The sequence below is a fragment of the Hippopotamus amphibius genome, chromosome 6 (assembly GCF_030028045.1).
Source record: "Hippopotamus amphibius kiboko isolate mHipAmp2 chromosome 6, mHipAmp2.hap2, whole genome shotgun sequence".
Classification (NCBI taxonomy): domain Eukaryota; kingdom Metazoa; phylum Chordata; class Mammalia; order Artiodactyla; family Hippopotamidae; genus Hippopotamus; species Hippopotamus amphibius.
In genome coordinates this window covers 38,415,001-38,434,517 of record NC_080191.1, presented here as the reverse complement: position 1 = coordinate 38,434,517, position 19,517 = coordinate 38,415,001, and the positions used below count along the sequence as shown (strand labels likewise).

At 36.1% G+C, this 19,517-nt stretch overlaps 1 protein-coding gene across 2 annotated transcripts in view; it reads right to left on the bottom strand.

The window, feature by feature from the left end:
• The window catches only part of ENPP3 (ectonucleotide pyrophosphatase/phosphodiesterase 3), a 71,006-nt gene that overhangs the window by 8,694 nt on the left and 42,795 nt on the right, over positions 1-19,517 (bottom strand). The window contains exons 16-24 of one of the 2 annotated variants that reach the window (XM_057739350.1): positions 19,142-19,208; positions 16,430-16,517; positions 14,962-15,140; positions 13,240-13,291; positions 11,496-11,650; positions 3,697-3,832; positions 2,525-2,527; positions 1,342-1,416; positions 598-730 (exon numbers count right to left, since the gene is read on the bottom strand). In XM_057739350.1, the coding sequence (XP_057595333.1) occupies positions 598-730; positions 1,342-1,416; positions 2,525-2,527; positions 3,697-3,832; positions 11,496-11,650; positions 13,240-13,291; positions 14,962-15,140; positions 16,430-16,517; positions 19,142-19,208 (888 nt within the window). The remainder of the gene's footprint in view (positions 1-597; positions 731-1,341; positions 1,417-2,524; positions 2,528-3,696; positions 3,833-11,495; positions 11,651-13,239; positions 13,292-14,961; positions 15,141-16,429; positions 16,518-19,141; positions 19,209-19,517) is intronic. The other variant, XM_057739349.1, reaches the window with a different exon arrangement.

Here is a 19,517-nt window from a genome sequence, read left to right as displayed (position 1 = left end):
GTATAATAGTTTAGTACTGTCTGTTTTGATAATAAAGAGAAGTCATGGATGACACTTCTAAAACTCTATATTCCTGTGTGCTGGGTTCAAAAGTACTTCTTAGCAACCTGTATGACCAGGTTTAGTAGAAAGATGTACAGTTTAGTCGGACTAGTTTTCTATAGGAAGCCTACACTATCTCCTGGGAGATACTTTTATGAATCACCCACTATCCAAAATACTGAGCAATATTTTGAGTTGTCACTTCTTGATTTCTTTACTTATTGCTGAACTGATTCTCTATTTACTGATAGCACAGTGAGTCTTCCCTACCTCCTTAACCCTGACAAAACCACGTTTTCCCTTTAGAAATTTTCTAAATATAAATTTTGCCGAATTTTTCCTGGACATTTTTTTTGTTTGCCTGTTAGTTTAAATTTTTGCCATATAAAATTTTTGCTAAATATTTAGATGGACTAGTTGAAAATAGTCAGCAATTACATCTTTATATAAATATGTAATGTTTAGAATACTGAGCTTTAATTTTAAATATTGAGGTTTCCCCTTATGATACCCTGTTGCTAAATCAAAAAGTCCATTTGGTTTCAAATTACTTACTCTGTAATTTCATCTGGAGCATCAAAATGACCATCATAATTATAATCAAATATTGGTCCACTAACCACATTGACTCCATTTCTTTCCGTGGCATGTTTTACAAGAAGAACACTATGGAAGTAATCCCACATTGCTAAAAATAAAAGAATCAAATGTTAAATATATCTACCTCTACTGAACATGGAAATATTTTCTATTACAAACAGGTACATTTAAATAGCATCCAATTCTGTTTCAATACTTGTCAGTGGTCATTGATTAATACTGCAAAATAGTCTATGCAACAAAAATAAACAGCCACATCCATGACAGCTTTTTGTTGTTGATGCAGTCGCAATCTTGAAATTATAGTTAAATATGTCTCCAAATGCCTCCCTAGTGCTGAGTTGTTTTGGGGACAGTATTAAAAAGTGGTCAGAACACACATACTGCCTTATTAATTATGACTCTAGGGACAAACACCTTTCATTTACTTACAGTGAGTGTCAGTAAAATTTTATTTTGTGATTAGCTCTTTACAGTAAAATTGGAATTAAAATATTATCAAAATTCTAGCAACAAGTCACCTAAAGTTGAATTATGTTGAAAGGAATTTACGTTAGCGATCCTTCCTGTTTCTATATTTAAAACATTAGAACAAAGTGACTAACAACAGGAACAAATTGCAGTGAAAGATGTGTCTAGTTCAGAAGCTCAAGAAATCATTTAGCTATTTTGAAATTAATAATCTAAGTATATACTCACTTTTGAATGCTTCATACATAGGGACCAAATTACTTGTAATTAAAGCATCATATAGACTGTCAGAAGTTCTGTTTGCTGCAAAACAAATGAATTTTATTAAATCTAGATGTAAGAGAAAGTATGACATTCTATATAATGGGCCCATTAGTATTATATACTAATGTAAATTTATTAACACACAAAATACAGAGACACCAAGCACTCTCCAGTAGAAGTCATCAATAATGCAGGCAGTCTTATGCAGTTGATACAGTGGGTTGGTGACCCTCAAGAAGATATGTCCATGTCCTAACCCCCATCACCTCTGAATGTGATAGGTAGGAAAATACTGTCTTTGCAGATGTAATTAAATTAAGGGTTCAAGATGAGATTATCTTGGAATTAGGGTGGGCTCTAAATCCAGTGACTGGTGTCCTTATAAAGAGAAGGAAGGTGGAGAAGAGGAGAGACTGAGGTGAGAAGACCATATGAAGATGGAGGCAGAGATTGGAGTGATGCAGCTACAAGCCAAGCAACACCTGGAGCCCCGGATGCTGGAACAGGTAAAGAAGGATTCTCCTTTTAGATTCTCTGCTGCAAAGGGAGTGGCCCTGTCGACAGCCTGATTTCAGACTTCTGGCATCTAGAATTTTGAGAGATTAAAGCTCTGTTGTGTTAAGTCACCAAGTTTGTGGGTAATTTGTTACAACAGTTTCTAGGAAACAAATATAATACCGATAGGAAAGCATCGTTATTCAATATACATAAAATAACAATGTTATGATAAATAACTGTTCCAAAATAAAATTTTCTTAAGCAAGTGAGTTTTAATTCAATGAAGACTGCTGATGGCACCACAAATGATTAGCTTTGAGGATGCAGGGATGTGCCGTCTAGCACAGTGCATGCTGGGTGTGTGTGCTCTGGAACCAGACTGCCCAGGTTGGAGCCCCAGCTCCACTGCCCACCAGCTGACCCTCTTGCACAAAGTGCTATGTCCCTCCATACTTCATTTGTCTCATGGCATCCCTCTCACTGAAATGCTGTGAGTATTTAAATTGTCGCAAGCCTATGAATGTTTATTATAATGCTTTTTATATTTAAACTACACTTGGCTACCTTAACTAATACTCAAATGAAAGGCCAATGTGTGGGCACCAAAAGGCAAAAAGAAGCAAGATTTTTTTTTTCTTTAAGATTTCACATGCTGTTCATAGTCCTCAGATCCTCTATGAGCCTTTTCTACTTTTTAAACTAAACTCTGAAAGTTGGAAAGTCAATAAACATAAGATTATCTTCCTTTCAGAGAAACATAAGAATTTGCTTATAATGGAATTGTTAACAGAATTTGTAATGGAGAGTTACAAGGTAGTTCCATTCAATCCTTAACATTTTTTGAGACAAGTTGCTTAGTTTTTAATCACATTTCCTTGTCAAGACAAACATTTATAAATCAACAAATATCTTAAGGCTTAACAGATACAATTTTAAATGCCAATTTAATTTTTTTTATTAATAAAATGTTGCAACTATTTAAGGTTTATCCTAGGGTTTACATAAATTTGGTGGAGTTCTAATTGTCTCTAGCTATTATAAGATACATCAGTTTATTATCCTAATTCTCTGTTAGTAATTTTACATTAATGTGCTACTTGCTTTCATTATGCCTTTTTTTCCCACTATAAATCTCAGTATTTCTAAATTACAAATCTCTAAATTGACTTCTTTGGTCATGGCGTCCAGAAAAATGAGGCTGAATATCTGGAGAAAACCCCTTCCCAAACACCGAAATTGTTGAAAATCTCATGAGTAAATCAAGGAAATGACAATCCCTGCTGAACAAAGAAGAGATTTGAATTTTAGGAAAATCACACTGGCTTTTGCAAGTTCCCTGGAGAGAAACTTTCTGAAAAAAATATTTCAAGTTCATTCAGCTGCTTAATCCACAGTTTAAAGCTGTTGGATATGCAGCCTGAGCGTGAGGCCCAAATTCCAGCCTGGTTTGTCTTCACAGGCACAGCTGCATTCTCGATGAAAACCTTAGCTTGGCCAATCACCAGGAAAAAAAAAATTGTTTTTTTAGATGCTTGTGTCCCTCTCCAAAGAATCTTCAGTTTTAAAATTAAACTTAAACCTGCCGAACTCTCTGAACATCTGGGCCAGATTAGAGCTGATGTGTGGTTCCCAGTGCAAAATTTATTAGTCTTTATTATAGCTGCTGCACTGCTCCAGGCCAGCCCACAGCCACTGGAAGACCCCCAGGCAGCTAGTTTAGCCCAAGCAGGTAGTTTTGGTGGGGAGCATATGTTTAGGGCACATGCCCACATCCAGAGCTGATGAGGGCTTTCTAAGCTGCTCTAAAAGAGTTATACAAACCAGGAGGATAGAGGAAGCCGTGGGTGATATTCTTGTCTGCTAAATAGAAGGAACAATTTTGGCTCTCAGAAGGAGCAACCCTGACATCAGCCCGCAGACAGTCTGGGACAGTGGGAGGAAGAGGCGATGTGTCTCCCTGTTGAAAGAGAAAAAAGAAAAAAAAATGACGCCCACATTGTGGCTCACCCATCACCTTATATGGTTTGTAACTTCCCTAGAATGTTTTTCATTTAATCTTTTCCTATTTTCTTAGTGAATCAGGTCTACGCAAGCAATGAAAATGGATGTCTTCAGCAATGTTTTCTTCTGTGGTCCCCTTCTGGTTAGGGACATGGGAAGGACAGATCAAATACACCTTGGAAAGGAATATTTGCAGGATAAACCCTGAACTCAGTACAGAGGAATAATGGGAGTTACTGCTAAAAACCCAAATCCTTTTCAGGATCTAACTTTTAGGTGGTGATATATATTGTGCTTGCAGATAAAAATTGAAAATAAAATATAAACAGTTTATTTTTAAAATACAGATATGACAAGGATATTATTCTTCACTTGAGCAAGAACCTCTAATTAATTAATCTACAATTAACTCAAAGAAGCTGTAGTTGTATAAATTTACTAATTTGGGGACTTTAATAAGTTTGTAGCTATGCTTTATTCATCATGAAGTATAGGAATACATTTTTCATAATTTTCTTTGCAAACTTTATTTAAAGACTAAAACAATATTTACTAGCAGGCATCCTATAAATGTGCTGCCTAAGTACTTAAGGTAATACAGTATTACTTAATCATATTTTGATTAGCATATAACTGAGTATGTAAACATTTTGCTATTCATTTAATTTTTTCAGAGATTTTGATTTATGTACCCTCTACTGCCCACAATGTATATATTTCTTAAAAAATTATTTTATAATTTATAAAAAAGAAGATCAAATTAAATTAGAATGTTTTTCCTCTATTCACTATATTGTGCTAAAGGCAAAAATTAGCTGTGGTGTCTAAAACATATGTGGTAATTATTTTGTAATATATGCATATATCAAATCATCATGTTGTACACCTTGTAAACTTACACAATGTTATATATCAATTATATCTCAATAAAGCTAGGGAAAAATAAATAAAATGCACAAAATCAATTCACAAAGGAAAAGGCAACATACACTGTGTGCTGTATTCATAGGCAGGAGAGTCCTATGATGAGATATAGAACAAATAGGAGACGAAGATGAGGGGAAAGAAAAGCAGACAACATACTAAAACACTCCAACACTATATACAACTTGGGTAAATTTCTCAACTTGATTGTACACAAACATTTATCTATGCTCCCTTCTGAGCATTAAAATCCCATTAAAAGAATAGTAATGCTGAAGACACACAAGAGATGATAAGAAATTTTCAGAAACTGGAAGTCAGATAAACATATTTGTTTACTACTGTAACCTTGACTTGGTAAACAAGTAAACACTGACAACCAAGAGCCTGTGGTTGGGGCAAGCCCAAAGAAGCTGATTCCTACTACAGAAACCAGAAAGGTAGACCTTGGAGTCTCCTAAAGACAGGGAATATGTGCAAAGTTGGAAAGAAGAGGATAGGGTGAACGTCTGTAAAAGAGGCCAGACAGAATGTTTACTCAATGGGGAGGTTGAACCAAAGGCACAACCAGACTAAAGGATACAAGGCACCCTGGAGAGCAGGTGAAAGCAGTGGAATTAAATTTAAAAATCTATCTACTGAATGGTAAGATTCCCTCCAGTCTCATCACCCCCGTGGATGTTGGTTCAGATTAGAAGTGTTCTTTCTTTGGAAAACAAATCAGCCTGGAAAGAAAACTAGATACAATTAGAGTCCCCAACAAAATGTCTGGTTCTCCTCCTGATTGACCTATAATGAAGCCTATCAGCTGGCCAGCCCAGCCCTGCAGCTTAGTGTCTCACTCTTAAAATATAAACTGATGGCCAAGGACCACCAGATATTCGTCAGGGTTGGGGAGAGGAACCAAGAAGAAAAAGAGACAATGCAGAGAGCAGAAGAAAACTCACTTCTCAGAGAGACGAGAGTTTGTATGGCATCTTAGAGAAAGAGCAGAAAGCATTTAAAAAGGAAAGAGATAACAGAAAGAGTTCTTGGGATTTAAAAATATGACAGCAGAAGTAAAATTTTCAATAAGCTCTGGAAGATGAAATTGCAGATGTTTCTCAAAAACTGAATTAAAGACAGGAGATGGAAAAAAGTAAGGTGCATGTAAAAACAGAAGTCTAATGTCCTATTAATTTTGAAGAAAAACTATTTTAAAAATTCTAAAGCTAAGCCATCAATTAAGCATGTAGATAGAGTAAAAACATTTTGAGATGCACAAAGTCTCAAATATGTATCTTCCCTTCTTCCTTTCTTACGAAGCTCCTCAGTGATGTAGTCACCAAAGCAAGGAGCCGACCGAGAAATACGAAGATATTTGTATTAGATGCAATGTATCCACTCTCACCATTTATTTCATTCTCTTTCCGGTGGCAGATACTAGAAAGCTAAAAACAATTTTGAATGGCCAGGTTTCTTCACTTGGTGTAAAGGGGCACATAAAGATGTTGCAAAGTGGGAGAACCAGGGAGACTGACAGCTGACCCAGTCAGCCCTATAGACACCCAGAATATTGTGAGTTGATGTTTCCTACCACATGCCTTATCATTTTACTTGAAGAAATATATAATTCATGAATGTAGCCATTGATGCATTTTCCATAATATAATGAAAGTGAAATGCCCATATTCAATAGTTAAAATTAAAAACCTTAAGGAAGGAAGTTTATTGTAATTTTAATGAACCTGCAGCTGTGGAAGCTGTGCTCAAACAATTGAGTTGGGCAAAATGTTTACTATTTTCTCAAAGTGCCATAGACTTTGGGTAGGGAGAAAAGGACCAGGATGGCTTTAGTCAGAAACTACTAGAGACTTCCTAGGTGGTGCAGTGGTTAAGAATCCGCCTGCCGATGCAGGGGACCTGGGTTCGATCCCTGCTCCAGGAAGATCCCACACACTGTGGAACAACTAAGCCCACGCGCCACAACAATTGAGCCTGTGCTTTAGAGCCTGTGAGCCACAACTATTGAGCCCATGTGCCACAACTACTGAAGCCCACATGCCTAGAGCCCGTACTCCGCAACAGGAGAAGCCACTGCAATGAGGAGCCCACGCACCACAATGAAGAGTAGCCCCCACTTGCCACAATTAGAGAAAGCCCACATGCAGCAGTGAAGACCCAATGCAGCCAATAAATTAATTAGTTAATTTTTTTTAAAAGTACTAAAAAAAAGGTACACATTTTCTGCTAACTGAAAATCTTAGATGTGTTTCTTACATATCAAACTTGAACCTCCAAATATAAGTGCATCAAGACTGGGAAAGATAGGATATGGCCTCCTTTATAAAGGTGAAATCATGCAGTAGGCAGCTCTCTAGAAAGAGCAGGCAGAGGTATGGTCACATAATTTCTGAATCTTGGGCTCTTGAAAAAAGGCATAGTGAACCACCACCTTAACACTCCACCACCCACCTACAGACACAAACACACACACACATACACAATCCTGCCATCTTTTCAGAGTTCCTTAAAGGTTTTTTAAGTCAGGGGATAGAAAGTCAGGAAAACAATAAATAGGACTCAGACACTCAGATGAAATCTGAACTCTCTAGATCTCAAAATTCTTCAAGGGAAGTGGATGATGAGCACACACAGGAAAGTGAGATACTTTCATTTCTAGTCTGGCATGGAGACAAAATAGAACTTAAACAAGGGATAAAATAATTTTTATTGAAGTTATAGACTCTCCTTATCTGTAGGCTGAATGTCAAAGCTAAAGCATATTTGTTTGAAGATTGGATAATTGTGATCTTGCCTTATGGTAAGGAAAATAATTATACACATGTTTAAGTTACTTTTCTGGTTATGTGACTTTTTTTTCCATACGGAAAAATATTTCTTATAGTTCAAAAGAAAACCTTTTGTAATACACAATAATGTCCCTAATTTTTAAAGACTCACAAAACATATCTGGGTCATAATTTATAATATCAGTGCTAACAAGCTTCAGAAACAAAAAAGACTTTGTAAAAATTTAGTTATGGGCGATATGTACATATGTATATATAGAGAGAGGGAGATATTTTTCAAAGTGTACTAGATTTTCTTCTCTGAAAAAGCCCTTTGACTTCATATTCAATTTCTGAATGATATATGCTAAATAATCGTTGTAATTCTTGCTATTATATTTTCCACCTAGCAACGGAAGAAATAATTCACATCTTCCTATTGAGGAGGGCCAGAAGCAAAACCCTTATACGTCTGATCAACCTTAAAGGTTTTGAAGCAATTGCAGTGGGACCATGATTTCAAATCACAACTACTTCCTCAAAACTCTTCTGAGATAATAACAACAACAGCAACAATTAGAAAACCCACCAAAACCACAGAAAAACAAAAGCTCCATAAAACTTAAAGACACAAGCCAATTGGGTCCATGCTCCAAAAAGTGCTTATTTAAAGTCTGATTTTTCAAACACAGAGCTGATTTACAACATTTTTATGTGAATCTCAAAACATCCTTGTATGTAATTTTCTTGAACCACAACATACTAACAGAGTAATTTCTGAATTAGAAAGCAGAAAATTGCTAGAATTCCATCCTGTCACATGCAAGGAGAAATACACAAGTAGTTCTGTGGGATCAGTGAAAGGACAGGAACTTTGGGTAACAAAGAAGCTAGTTTTAAAACAATAACAAAAAAAGAATTGTACTAAACTCCTAGTCTGAGCCCACTTAAAATCTCTCTCTGCCTTTGGTTTCCGCTCAAGCTCATATAAATTCAGGAATGCAAGACAGCAGGGGAAAGTATTAAAAACATAAACATTCCCCTTAACTCCACATAATCCCTAGAATGGACTTTTCAAAATAGAGACTTGAATAATAAAACTGGCCTTGAATATACTGCCCCTCTCAAAATCTAAAACAAAATAGAAATTATTTTAAGGAATAAATAACTTCATATTGTTATTTCATAGTATGCTTCATAGCATGTTGAAGAAAATCACAGACAATTGAACACTGTGCATATTAAGAAAGTGATGTTTCTGTTAACCATACACATGAACTCAGGTAACTTTGTGAAATATTTGCCCATGTTGGAAAACAGCATTAGTGCTCTCCTTCCACTGACCACAATTAAACCATTGTCAGCAGGAGAGTTGGCTTTCGGAACACATAAAGCTTTAGTTAGTAGTGGGAAAATATGCTTATTTTTCTCCAAAAACCTTGAAATGGAACAAGAAGAGTAAATAAACTGGATACAACCAATTACTTCCTTTCCATAAAAAGAGATGGACAATCTGTACCCTTAGCAAGAACAATAATAGGTAGTGGTTTGTCATCAGAATCTTTGTATCTAAAATACTAAGATTTTCTATATAAAAACCGCTTCCTAATTTACCCATCTGGTTGGAAGTACTGCTTTGTCTTTAGTTCTTTAAAAATAATGGTTGGGATTCATTTTTCCAATGCATTCACTCAATAAACATTTACTGGGCAGCTGTATTGCACCAGGGAATACATTGAACAAAACCATTCCTGCCGTGAAAGAGTGTTTGGGCTGATTTTTGGCAGACTTTGACTTTGCTTTAGTTTACATTTCCGTGGTTGCTAATAAGGTTCAATTGCTTGGTTCATATCCTTTGCCCATTTATTAACGAAGATGCCTGTCATTCTCTTGTTTTATTGATAGAAATGTACTAGCCATTCTGGATCCTAATTACTATTCTATACACATCACTTGTTTCTTATATGTAATGCAAACATATTGTCCCACCCATAACTTCATTTTTCCTGTCACACATTAATGTTAATGTAGTAAATTAATCAATTTCCTCTGTATTATTTTTGTTTTGTTGTCGTTCTCTGTCATAACAAATCCTTCCCTACCCTAAGGTCATAAAGATATACATAAAGGAAAATATGGATTTGCTGTTCACATTTAGATCTATAAATTCACCATCAATTTAATGTTGTATATCGTGTGAAGTAAGGATCTAATCTTTTTTTTCTGATGGTAGCCACTTTTCCCAGTCACATTAACTGAAAAGGAGTTTGCCAGATAGTTAAGGAGATAAGAGGATTTAAACAATTGGATTCTCAACCTCAATCTGGAGAGACCTGTAACATAGCACACCTATACATGTAAGTCTAGCCTGACTTCTTAGAGTGCTAGATCCTTCAGGGAAGGATTACCTCTTATTCACATGGTGTTTATTATGCCTACCAGGGTACACAGAAGATAGTATAGTATTTTAAAGCAATCAGATAAATAACGAAACTCTTTATAAATTAGTTAACATCATCTTTTAGGTACACCCACCATATACTTGGGAAATACCAAATGAAATGTGTGCCTCTGTACTTCCTGTTGCTTCTCTTTGAAATCTTTTTTTCTACCTGCAATATCAATTAGCCAATTGGCCTGTAAACACTTTCTACTTTCTCCAGGCAAAACACAGTGTATTCCTCTTCTGCACCCATGTAGCACCTACAAGTACTTGTAAGTAAAATCTGGGACACTGAAACTATCAACAAGACAAAAAGACAACCCTCAGAATGGGAGAAAATATTTGCAAATGAATCAACAGACAAAGGATTAATCTCCAATATATATAAACAGTTCATCCAGTTCAATACTAAAAAAACAAATAACCCAATCAAAAATTGGGCAGAAGACCTAAATAGGCATTTCTCCAAAGAAGACATATGGATGGCTAAGAGACACATGAAAAGCTGCTCAACATCACTAATTATTAGAGAAATGCAAATCAAAACTACAATGAGGTATCACCTCACACCAGTTAGAATGGGCATCATCAGAAAATCTACAAACAGTAAATGCTGGAGAGGATGTGGAGAAAAGGGAATGTTCTTGTGCTGTTGGTGGGAATGTAAATTGATACAGTCACTATGGAGAACAGTATGGAGGTTCCTTGCAAAACTAAAAACAGAGTTACCATATGACCCAGCAATCCCACTGCTGGGCATATTCCCAGAGAAAACCATAATCCAAAAGGAAACATGTGCCACAATGTTCATTGAAGCGCTATTTACAACAGCCAGGACATGGAAGCAACCTAAACGCCCGTGAACAGATGAATGGCTAAAAAAGGTGTTGTACATATTTACAATGGAATATTACTCAGCTGTAAAAAGGAATGAAACTGGGACATTTGTAGAGACATGGATGGACGTAGAGACTGTCATACAGAGTGAAGTGAGTCAGAAAGAGGAAAACAAATATCATATATTAACACATATATGCGGAATATAGAAAAATGGTACAAATCAACCTGTTTGCAAGGCAGAAATAGAGACCCAGATGTAGAGAACAAACATATGGACACCAAGTGGGGAAAGCGGGGAGGGTTGGGGGGGGGGGGGAATGAATCAGGAGATTGGGATTGCCATATATACATTACTAATAAGAAAAAAAATACCAAATTGTACACTCTAAATATATGCAGTTTATTGTATGTTAACTGTATGTCAATGAAAGTTCTGAAAAAAAAAAAAAAGTTCAAGTCAAAGGCTTTAAACAAATATAAAAAGGAAAAAAAAAAACCTGGGACATTGTCTTATCAACACAAGCCACAGGCCCGTTGAGCTCCCTTTGGGATCTCTACTGCAAATCAAATTCAACTTTCAGAACATTAAAGAACTACAATTTCTTTCCAGTCTGCGTGAATCAATGGACACAGGAACTTACCGGTTTAGGGACTGTATATGAGCTCCAAAGGGGCATCCTGAGAGTTTTGTCAAATCCACTGACATATTCCTTGTGATAAAGGAGACAAAGTTCCTTGTTCTTCTGTATAACCCTGGGCCTACCAAATGGCAAATTTAGTTTCTCTGTTGCTGTTACTAAAATAAAAATAACATAAAAATGTTTGTGAGATTAGCAAATGTTTCTACACAGAGTAACTACCAATCTCTGATGGATTATTATTTTCCAGGTACTTTGATAACTATTTTTCATACTTAGCCTCTTTTAATTCTTACAACAACCCTATGAAGTAGGTGTTATTATTCTATTCTACAAACTATAAAACTAAGGCTTAGATAAATTATTTAGCCACACAGCTAACAGTTCACAAGACATATCTGAAGAGACAGAACCTTAAAATCAAAAGCACATACTTTCTAACAAAGATGACTTACTTTAATAATTGTCCTAGGAAAGAAATTGGAATTTTATTAAAAGTACGCCTAATATATTTATTCATTTTTAATTGTCTGCCATTAGTCTAAATTCCATCAAATACTGATGTTTAAAAAATGTGCAGGGTATTCATGTCATGGAATAATACCCAGTAGATTATAAAAAAATTGTCAAACAGCCAGTGTATTTACTGAACACTTACTGTGTGCCAGGCACTATTCTAAGTACACTCATATGTTAACTCCTTTAATCTTCATAACACCTCTAAAGGTAGGTATTTCTATTTTACAAATGATTTAACAGGCCTACAGAGTTTAATACAAGAATGCTTAAAAGATAACAGGTTGACTGTAGTTAATAATGCAGTATTGCACATTTGAAAATTCATGAGAGTAAATCTTAAAAATCCTCATCACAAGAAGAAAAAAATTTGTATAACTATGTATGGTGGCAGATATTAACTAGACTTACTGTGGTGGTCATTTTGTAATATACACAAATATCAAATCATTATATTGTACACCTGAAACTAATAAAATGTATGTCAATTACACCTCAATTAAAAATTTTTTAAAGTAAAAATAAAAGGGATAACAGGTAATAATAATATTGCTCCAGGGCAGATACTGTTCTACCTTCTTTCCACAGATTAGCTCTTTTTTAAAAATTTGTATTTTGTATTGGAGCATAGTTGATTAACAGTGCTGTGTTGGTTTCAGGTTATAGCAAAGTGATACAGTTATACATATATCATGTATCTATTCTTTTTCAAATTCTTTTCCCATTTAGGGTGTTACAGAATATTGAGTAGCATTCCCTGTGCTATACAGTAGGTCCTTGTTGGTTATCCATTTTAAATATAGCAGTGTGTACATGTCAGGGATTGGCTCTTTTGATCTTTACAATTACATGAGGTAAGTGCCATTATTAGAAATGAAGAGACTAAGGTACAGAGAGGTTAAGTAATTTGGCCCAGGTTACACGGCCGGGAAGTAGTAGACAGAAGACTTAAACCCAGGCAGTTTGTCTCTTCACATATAAAAAAAATACGGGACTGTAGACGGATGCACCACCATTTCAAGGAATTTATTCTGTGCTTGGAACTATGGTAACTACTCCATGCTTGCTATTGTTGCTATTAGATCTTTGGTATTTTTCCGTCCTGTATGTTGGTAATAAAATCTTTATTTTCAAAAGAATCTGTAAGCTTATTTTGGAGAACCCCCAAAGGCAATATGATATTTTGTTAGGTCTAAACATCGAAGACTTAACACACTTTCTATTGACTTACTTTCATCTCGGGTGAGATTTAGCATTTGATTCACACGTTCAATGTCAGCATTCTGAAAGATAATGTGGGAGGTGGGGAGAAAGTGAATCAAAGTAACAATATATGTTTTAAAAGGTGATCAAGATTATTTCTGCAGTAGTCACATGAATGCTTTACTACCGAACAAAAAAGTCAGACTAACTTGAGTTTACATTCTAGTTCTGCCACTAACGCAAAAATATAGAGACATTACTATTCCTAGGAATACATTTTTTGTGTGTGGGAGTTTGCAAGGATATAATTGATAATGGGGCAGATCATTCTGACCACAGCTGGAATCATCTACTAAGCTGGGATGACAGCATCCCAGGACTTCTCAAGCTTTAGCACATATATGCATGCGACTTCCGCGAGGGTCTTGATAAAATGCAGATTCTGAATCAATGTAAGTTCAAGCTCAGGGGCCTGAGATTCTAGATCTCCAACGAGCTTGTAAGTGATGCAGATACTGATCCTGGGACCACAAATTGGAGCAGGAAGGGACATTCCTTACACAGAAGAACTTGGAGTTTGCAGTCAGATAGACCGAGCTTCTGTGATATTGGACAATGTACCTAACTTTTCAGAGCTCTCTATACCTTAAAGTGGGCAAGAAAGCACCCACTTTATAATATTTATTATTATTACTTTAAATAGTGGTTCCATTGAGGTTATCTGGAGCAGTAGGAAACTCACATTCTTACTCTGATCTTCAGTGTGGATTTGATTTTTATTAGGAAGTTTAGACTTTTGTCCCTTTAAATCTTTTTTGGTTGGTAATTTATTTATGCATTTATTTCTGTGATATAATGTTATTTTGAGGATTAGAGAACGGAAAGTTCTGCCCTGTCCCCTGGCTCTAAGAAATGATTCTTACCTGAGGCAGCAGGTGTTTATTTAGCTTTACAACTACCCAGGAAACTTGGCATCAAATGTACCCCAACATTAGTTTTAGCTCAATGGACAACTAATTGAGCTCCAGTTCCATTCCAAAATCCCATCCCCACCCACATGCTGCAATTCTTACAGGAAGCTTGTTCCTTGCATTTTGAGCTCCTGTTCTGATTGTTTGCCTTTGGGAGACCCCACTTAGTACTGGAATCTCACCTCGTTGAGATCTCCTGGGATCTGAAACCCTGCTCCTGAACTCAGCTGGGCCCCTGATCCACTAAAAAGACCTTCCCAGTGCTGACTGTTTCTCAGCCAGCCTCCAAGCATTGTCTGATCAAAGGATTCTTCACTGCTACCCAAAAGAATACCTCCCACTTAAAATACTAGGCTTCCTATAGAGCAGACTCCATAGCACCTACCCTAGTGGGTGTGTCTGATGCTAGATCTCAGTCCCTGCCCCTGCCAGCTATTTCTGCTCTGAAATAACCAAGCATGACCATCCGATTCTTAAGCTGTAAGAGAGGGGGTTTGTGAGGGAAATCAAAGAGAGCCCCAGGATTCCACTGTCTTGAACAGTTAAGAACAGTTAGCTCACCATGGGCTAACAATTGCCAAATAGTGCTTTCCAGTTTACAAAACATATTCACATACTTAATCTTACAATGTATGTCTCATTTCCAGATTCGGTTCAGAGAAAACACATATTCACTTAGTAAATATCTGAACGAGAACACAAACCTGGTTGTTAGCTACCCTGGTTATAGATGAGCTTGCCCCTATACATTCTTATGGATACATGAAGTTATTACTTACGTTTTGTAGCCCAGGGCATGAACATCCTAGATTATCTGTGGGCAATGGCACAGTAAAGCCACAAACAGAAACCTTTGACATTTCCTCTGCATGGGATGGTTCATAAAAAGGCACCTTCAGAAGGTAGTTTAAACTACCATGGGTACCATTGTTTGGTGCTGGTTGAATGTGTAGAAGATCTGGTTAAAAAATAAATTCAAAGTAGTTTTAAATTAGAAGGCAACAACATCTTTGCAGAAGATGGGAGAAAACAAACACTTACTGTTCACTTACTTTAATAAATTCTGCTGCATATGCCTTTCGGTTTACCGGCTTCCCTCCCCTCCTCTCCCAATACCTAGTCTTTCTAGAAAATGAGAACAGTTGCCGTAAATGAGCAACAGGAACGTTCATGTACTGTTTCTGTTCCTCCAGAGAAAAGCATCTTTGCTTAAATGATCACTTTGTCCCTTAAGCATATCATGATTTTCTAGCATAAAAACAAGCTTAAAGAAGTCAAATAATTCAAAATCTTACTTGTAGTATACGTATTTAATTGTAGGAAAATAAGTACAGATACTTTTAAAGTATTAAACTAGTGAACTTTGCTTAAAATTTAGAGAACTTTTTCTAATTTTTGCTATAAAAACAGGACATAATATTGCACAAACACAACCTTGTAAGTGGCTCCTGCTGAGGACTACCAAAGAGATCTCTCCTAGAACTGCAATCCGAACTAGTTCTTTTTAAACCTTTCCTGAAATGGGCCAGTAGCCTTGACCGCAAACTCAGCCTTGGGAACAAAGAATTTAAGTTAAGGCTACAACACATTCTTTCTAAATGGATACTCTTTGGTTTCTAAGTCACATTCAATGACCACAGGCCAGTGGCAGGATTAAGAGTGACAACTGTGAGCATACTTATGTTCACAAATTCCTATAACTAAAGGTGAAATTGCAACTCATTCATTGCCTTGCCTAGCTAAATGATGAGTGGGCTGAGGTTAGCATACAGGCAGGAAGGTAGGTTAGATTCCTCAAAACTCTAATTCTTTAAGGTTTTTTAACATTGAGTGTAATAAGTGTCAATCCAAATAAGATGTTTTTACCATCCTTTTATTCAAGACGTTTCCTCTCTGTAATTACAAGAAAATACTTATGTTTTTAGGTATGCTATTCCTGCTTTGAAAAGTTGGAAGTATAATTTTATTTAAGTTCTATTAAATTAAATTTTCATGGAGTAACTAACAGAAAAGTTGGCCTCCCAAGATCTCATGTTTATCATTACTAAAAACAAACAAACAAACAAAAAGAACTCACACTTATAGCTGAATAATTCTGAATAATAAGTAATTCTCCCTCAACTTTTCTACTTTCTGCCTTCTTAGGCAGAGCATCTACTTCTGGGATTCAATTTACCACCAGTATCAAAATTCATATTTTTAAAACTCAATTCAATTAGATTGTTGAATTTATATAGATATACTCACCACACATTAGGTTATACACTTCAATATTGTCAAATGCTTCAACTTCAGTCTTCTCTTTAAAACTGGGTCCGTGCGCCAGAAAGATAGCCTAGGCGGTAATAGTCCTCCCGTTACTAGATGCCATGTCAACGCAAAAATAGATGTTGGAAGAGACACAATTTTCTTTCTCTAACAGCTTTTCTATTTGTATCTTAGGCCTCTTTAAGAATTGCTTTCCAGATTTTTTTAACATTATGATTTTTTTTATTATTGAAGTACATTTTGCTGTACAATATTATCTGTTACAGGTGTACAATATAGTGATTCACAATTTTTAAATACTCCATTTATAGTTATTATAAAATATAGGCTGCTTTCCAGATTTGAAAATGATGTTTGCATCATTTCCACCTGTGATGTTGTACCAAGTCCAATCAAATCTATCCCATAATGTGTTTACTTCTAAATCTACCTGCTTCCATAGTGCCTCCTATGTCAACAGACTAGGAGAATACAAACAACAGTGGACAACCAATGCCAGCACAATTCTGCAATATCTGGACAATAGAAATTAGAAATTCATCATATAACATCACATATTCTTTTTACACTCCTTTATTATCATTGTTCAAATATGTTACTACTACATGACAAAAAATGTTGAAATTTCTAAGCATTAAATTTTTGCACAACTTATATCTGCCCACTGATTTCTCAAATACATCTCCCATTTACTGTTAGGATGAAGATACCTAAATATTTTTATTCGTGTTTAATTAATTAAAGGTAATTTAATTATACTACTTATAACAGATTCAATTTGTTTTAGATTCTAAATAACTAGAAGAACAGTATCAAACATGGATAAGCAATTCTTTTCAGGTAACAGGAATATAAAAATACACATATATATATTTTCCCAAGATAATCAGCAAAGAATTGGAGGCATAGGTTTTTCTTGCAGTTATTAACTTAGTTATCAAATAGTACCCTATTTGATAGAATGGGACAGAAAAGGATGCTGTCTCCAGAAACTCTTGAGTATTTACAAAAAGGTATAATTCATCATGACAATGTTAAGAGGCAGTGTATTCATATAGAGCCTAACACATTTTTCTTTATTTGGAAAGGGGCGTGTGTGCGACAAATGGAACTAGATAAGACAATCAGGTTGCAAAAATCATAAAGCTTTACCTATGGGGGAATATTGGCTACACTTTACTCATGGGCTCCTTCAAATAGTTTCCTCCCTGGTCTCCAAGGACAGCACATGCTCCTGGTTTTCTTCTTCCCTCACTGGCTCTACTCCCAGGTCTCTTTGCTAGTAACTCTTTCTCTCCCAATCTCTTCAAGGAAAAGTGCTTCGGGCTCAGCACTTGGCCTTCTTCACCTACACTTAATCCCTGAAAATCTTATGTAGTCACACATCTTCGAAATAATTTTTATGCCTAAAACTCAATTTTTTATCCCTTTAGGTACACTCTCTAATTGCCTATATGTAACATCTCTGCTTGCATGTCTAATAAATAATCTTGAATTTAACATGTCCAACTAACCCTCACTCTTTCTCCTCCAATCACAGTCTAATATGCTAACAGACTCACAAAGGTTCTCTCACTGCCAACATATCAGACACACTCCCACCTTAGGCCTCTGACACTGGCTGTTTCCTCTGCGTGGGACACTTGTCCCCTGAATATTTGAAAGGTTAATTCTTGCACCTTCTTCAAGTCTCTGCTCAACTGTCATCTCAATGAATCCCACCCTCTCCATCTTATTTAAAGTTGCACTCTGCTCTTATGTCACCCCAAAATACCCCCAATTTCCACCTACTCTGCTTTACTTTTTTTATTTCCCATAGCACTTATCTCCTAACACATCAAACAACACATTGCTTTGTTATGCCAATTGTCTATATCCACCTGTTAGAATGAAAACTTCATGAGGGCAGGGGTCTTTATCTTTGTTGTTCACAAATGTATTCAAGAGTCCTGAACATTGTCTTTCACAAAGTAGATGCTTAATAAGTATTTGTTTAAAAAAAAAAGCAGTACCCAGCGATCCCACTATTGGGCATATACCCAGAGAAAACCATCATTCAAAAAGACACATGCACTCCAATGTTCACTGCAGCACTATTTACAATAGCCAGGACATGGAAGCAACCTAAATGCCCATCAAGAGATGAATGGATAAAGAAGATGTGGTACATATATATAATGGAATGTTATCCAGCCATAAAAAGAAATGAAATTGAGCTATTTGTAGTGAGGTGGATGGACCTAGAGTCTGTCAAACAGAGCGAAGTAAATCAGAAAGAGAAAAACAAATACCATATGCTAACGCACATATATGGAATCTAGAAAAACGATACAGATGAACCTAGTGGCAGGGCAGGAATAGAGAAGCAGACATAGAGAATGGACTTGAGGACACGGGGTGGGGGGGAGGGGAAGCTGGGAAGTAGTGAGAGAGTAGCATTGACATACATACACTACCAAATGTAAAATAGATAGTGGGAAGCTACTACAGAGCACAGGGAGATCAGCTCAATGCTTTCTGAAGACCTAAAGGGGTGGGATAGGGATGGTGGGAGGGAGGCTCAAGAGGGAGGGGATATGGGGATATATGTATACATATAGCTGATTCACTTTGTCGTACAGCAGAAACTAACACAATACTGTAAAGCAATTATACTCCAATAAAGAAGAAAAAAAAAAGGCAGTAAGTTACCTCCATGCTCTTAAACTCATTGTTGTAACCATGGTTGCCACCTCCACAAAATGAATATGCTTTAGACCTATAAAGAAATAATATTATGACACTCTGATCAATCTATTGATATGAGACCTTGTTGCAAACTGAGCTTTAATGGGTTCTGATGTAGTTTCTCCTTGTATATAAGTAACATTTTCTGTCAACAACAGCACAAACATATTGATTTTCATGCTCAAATTCATAGCCACAGAGGAACAAAGAGAATGGTAGGAGAGAAGGAAGGAGAATTCCAGCATCTGTAATTAGAATTCAAAACAGTTTGACTCAAACATTAAAAGAAGGAGATACAAAGGCACAGATTTTTTAAAATTTGTCTTCAGGCTTACCCACT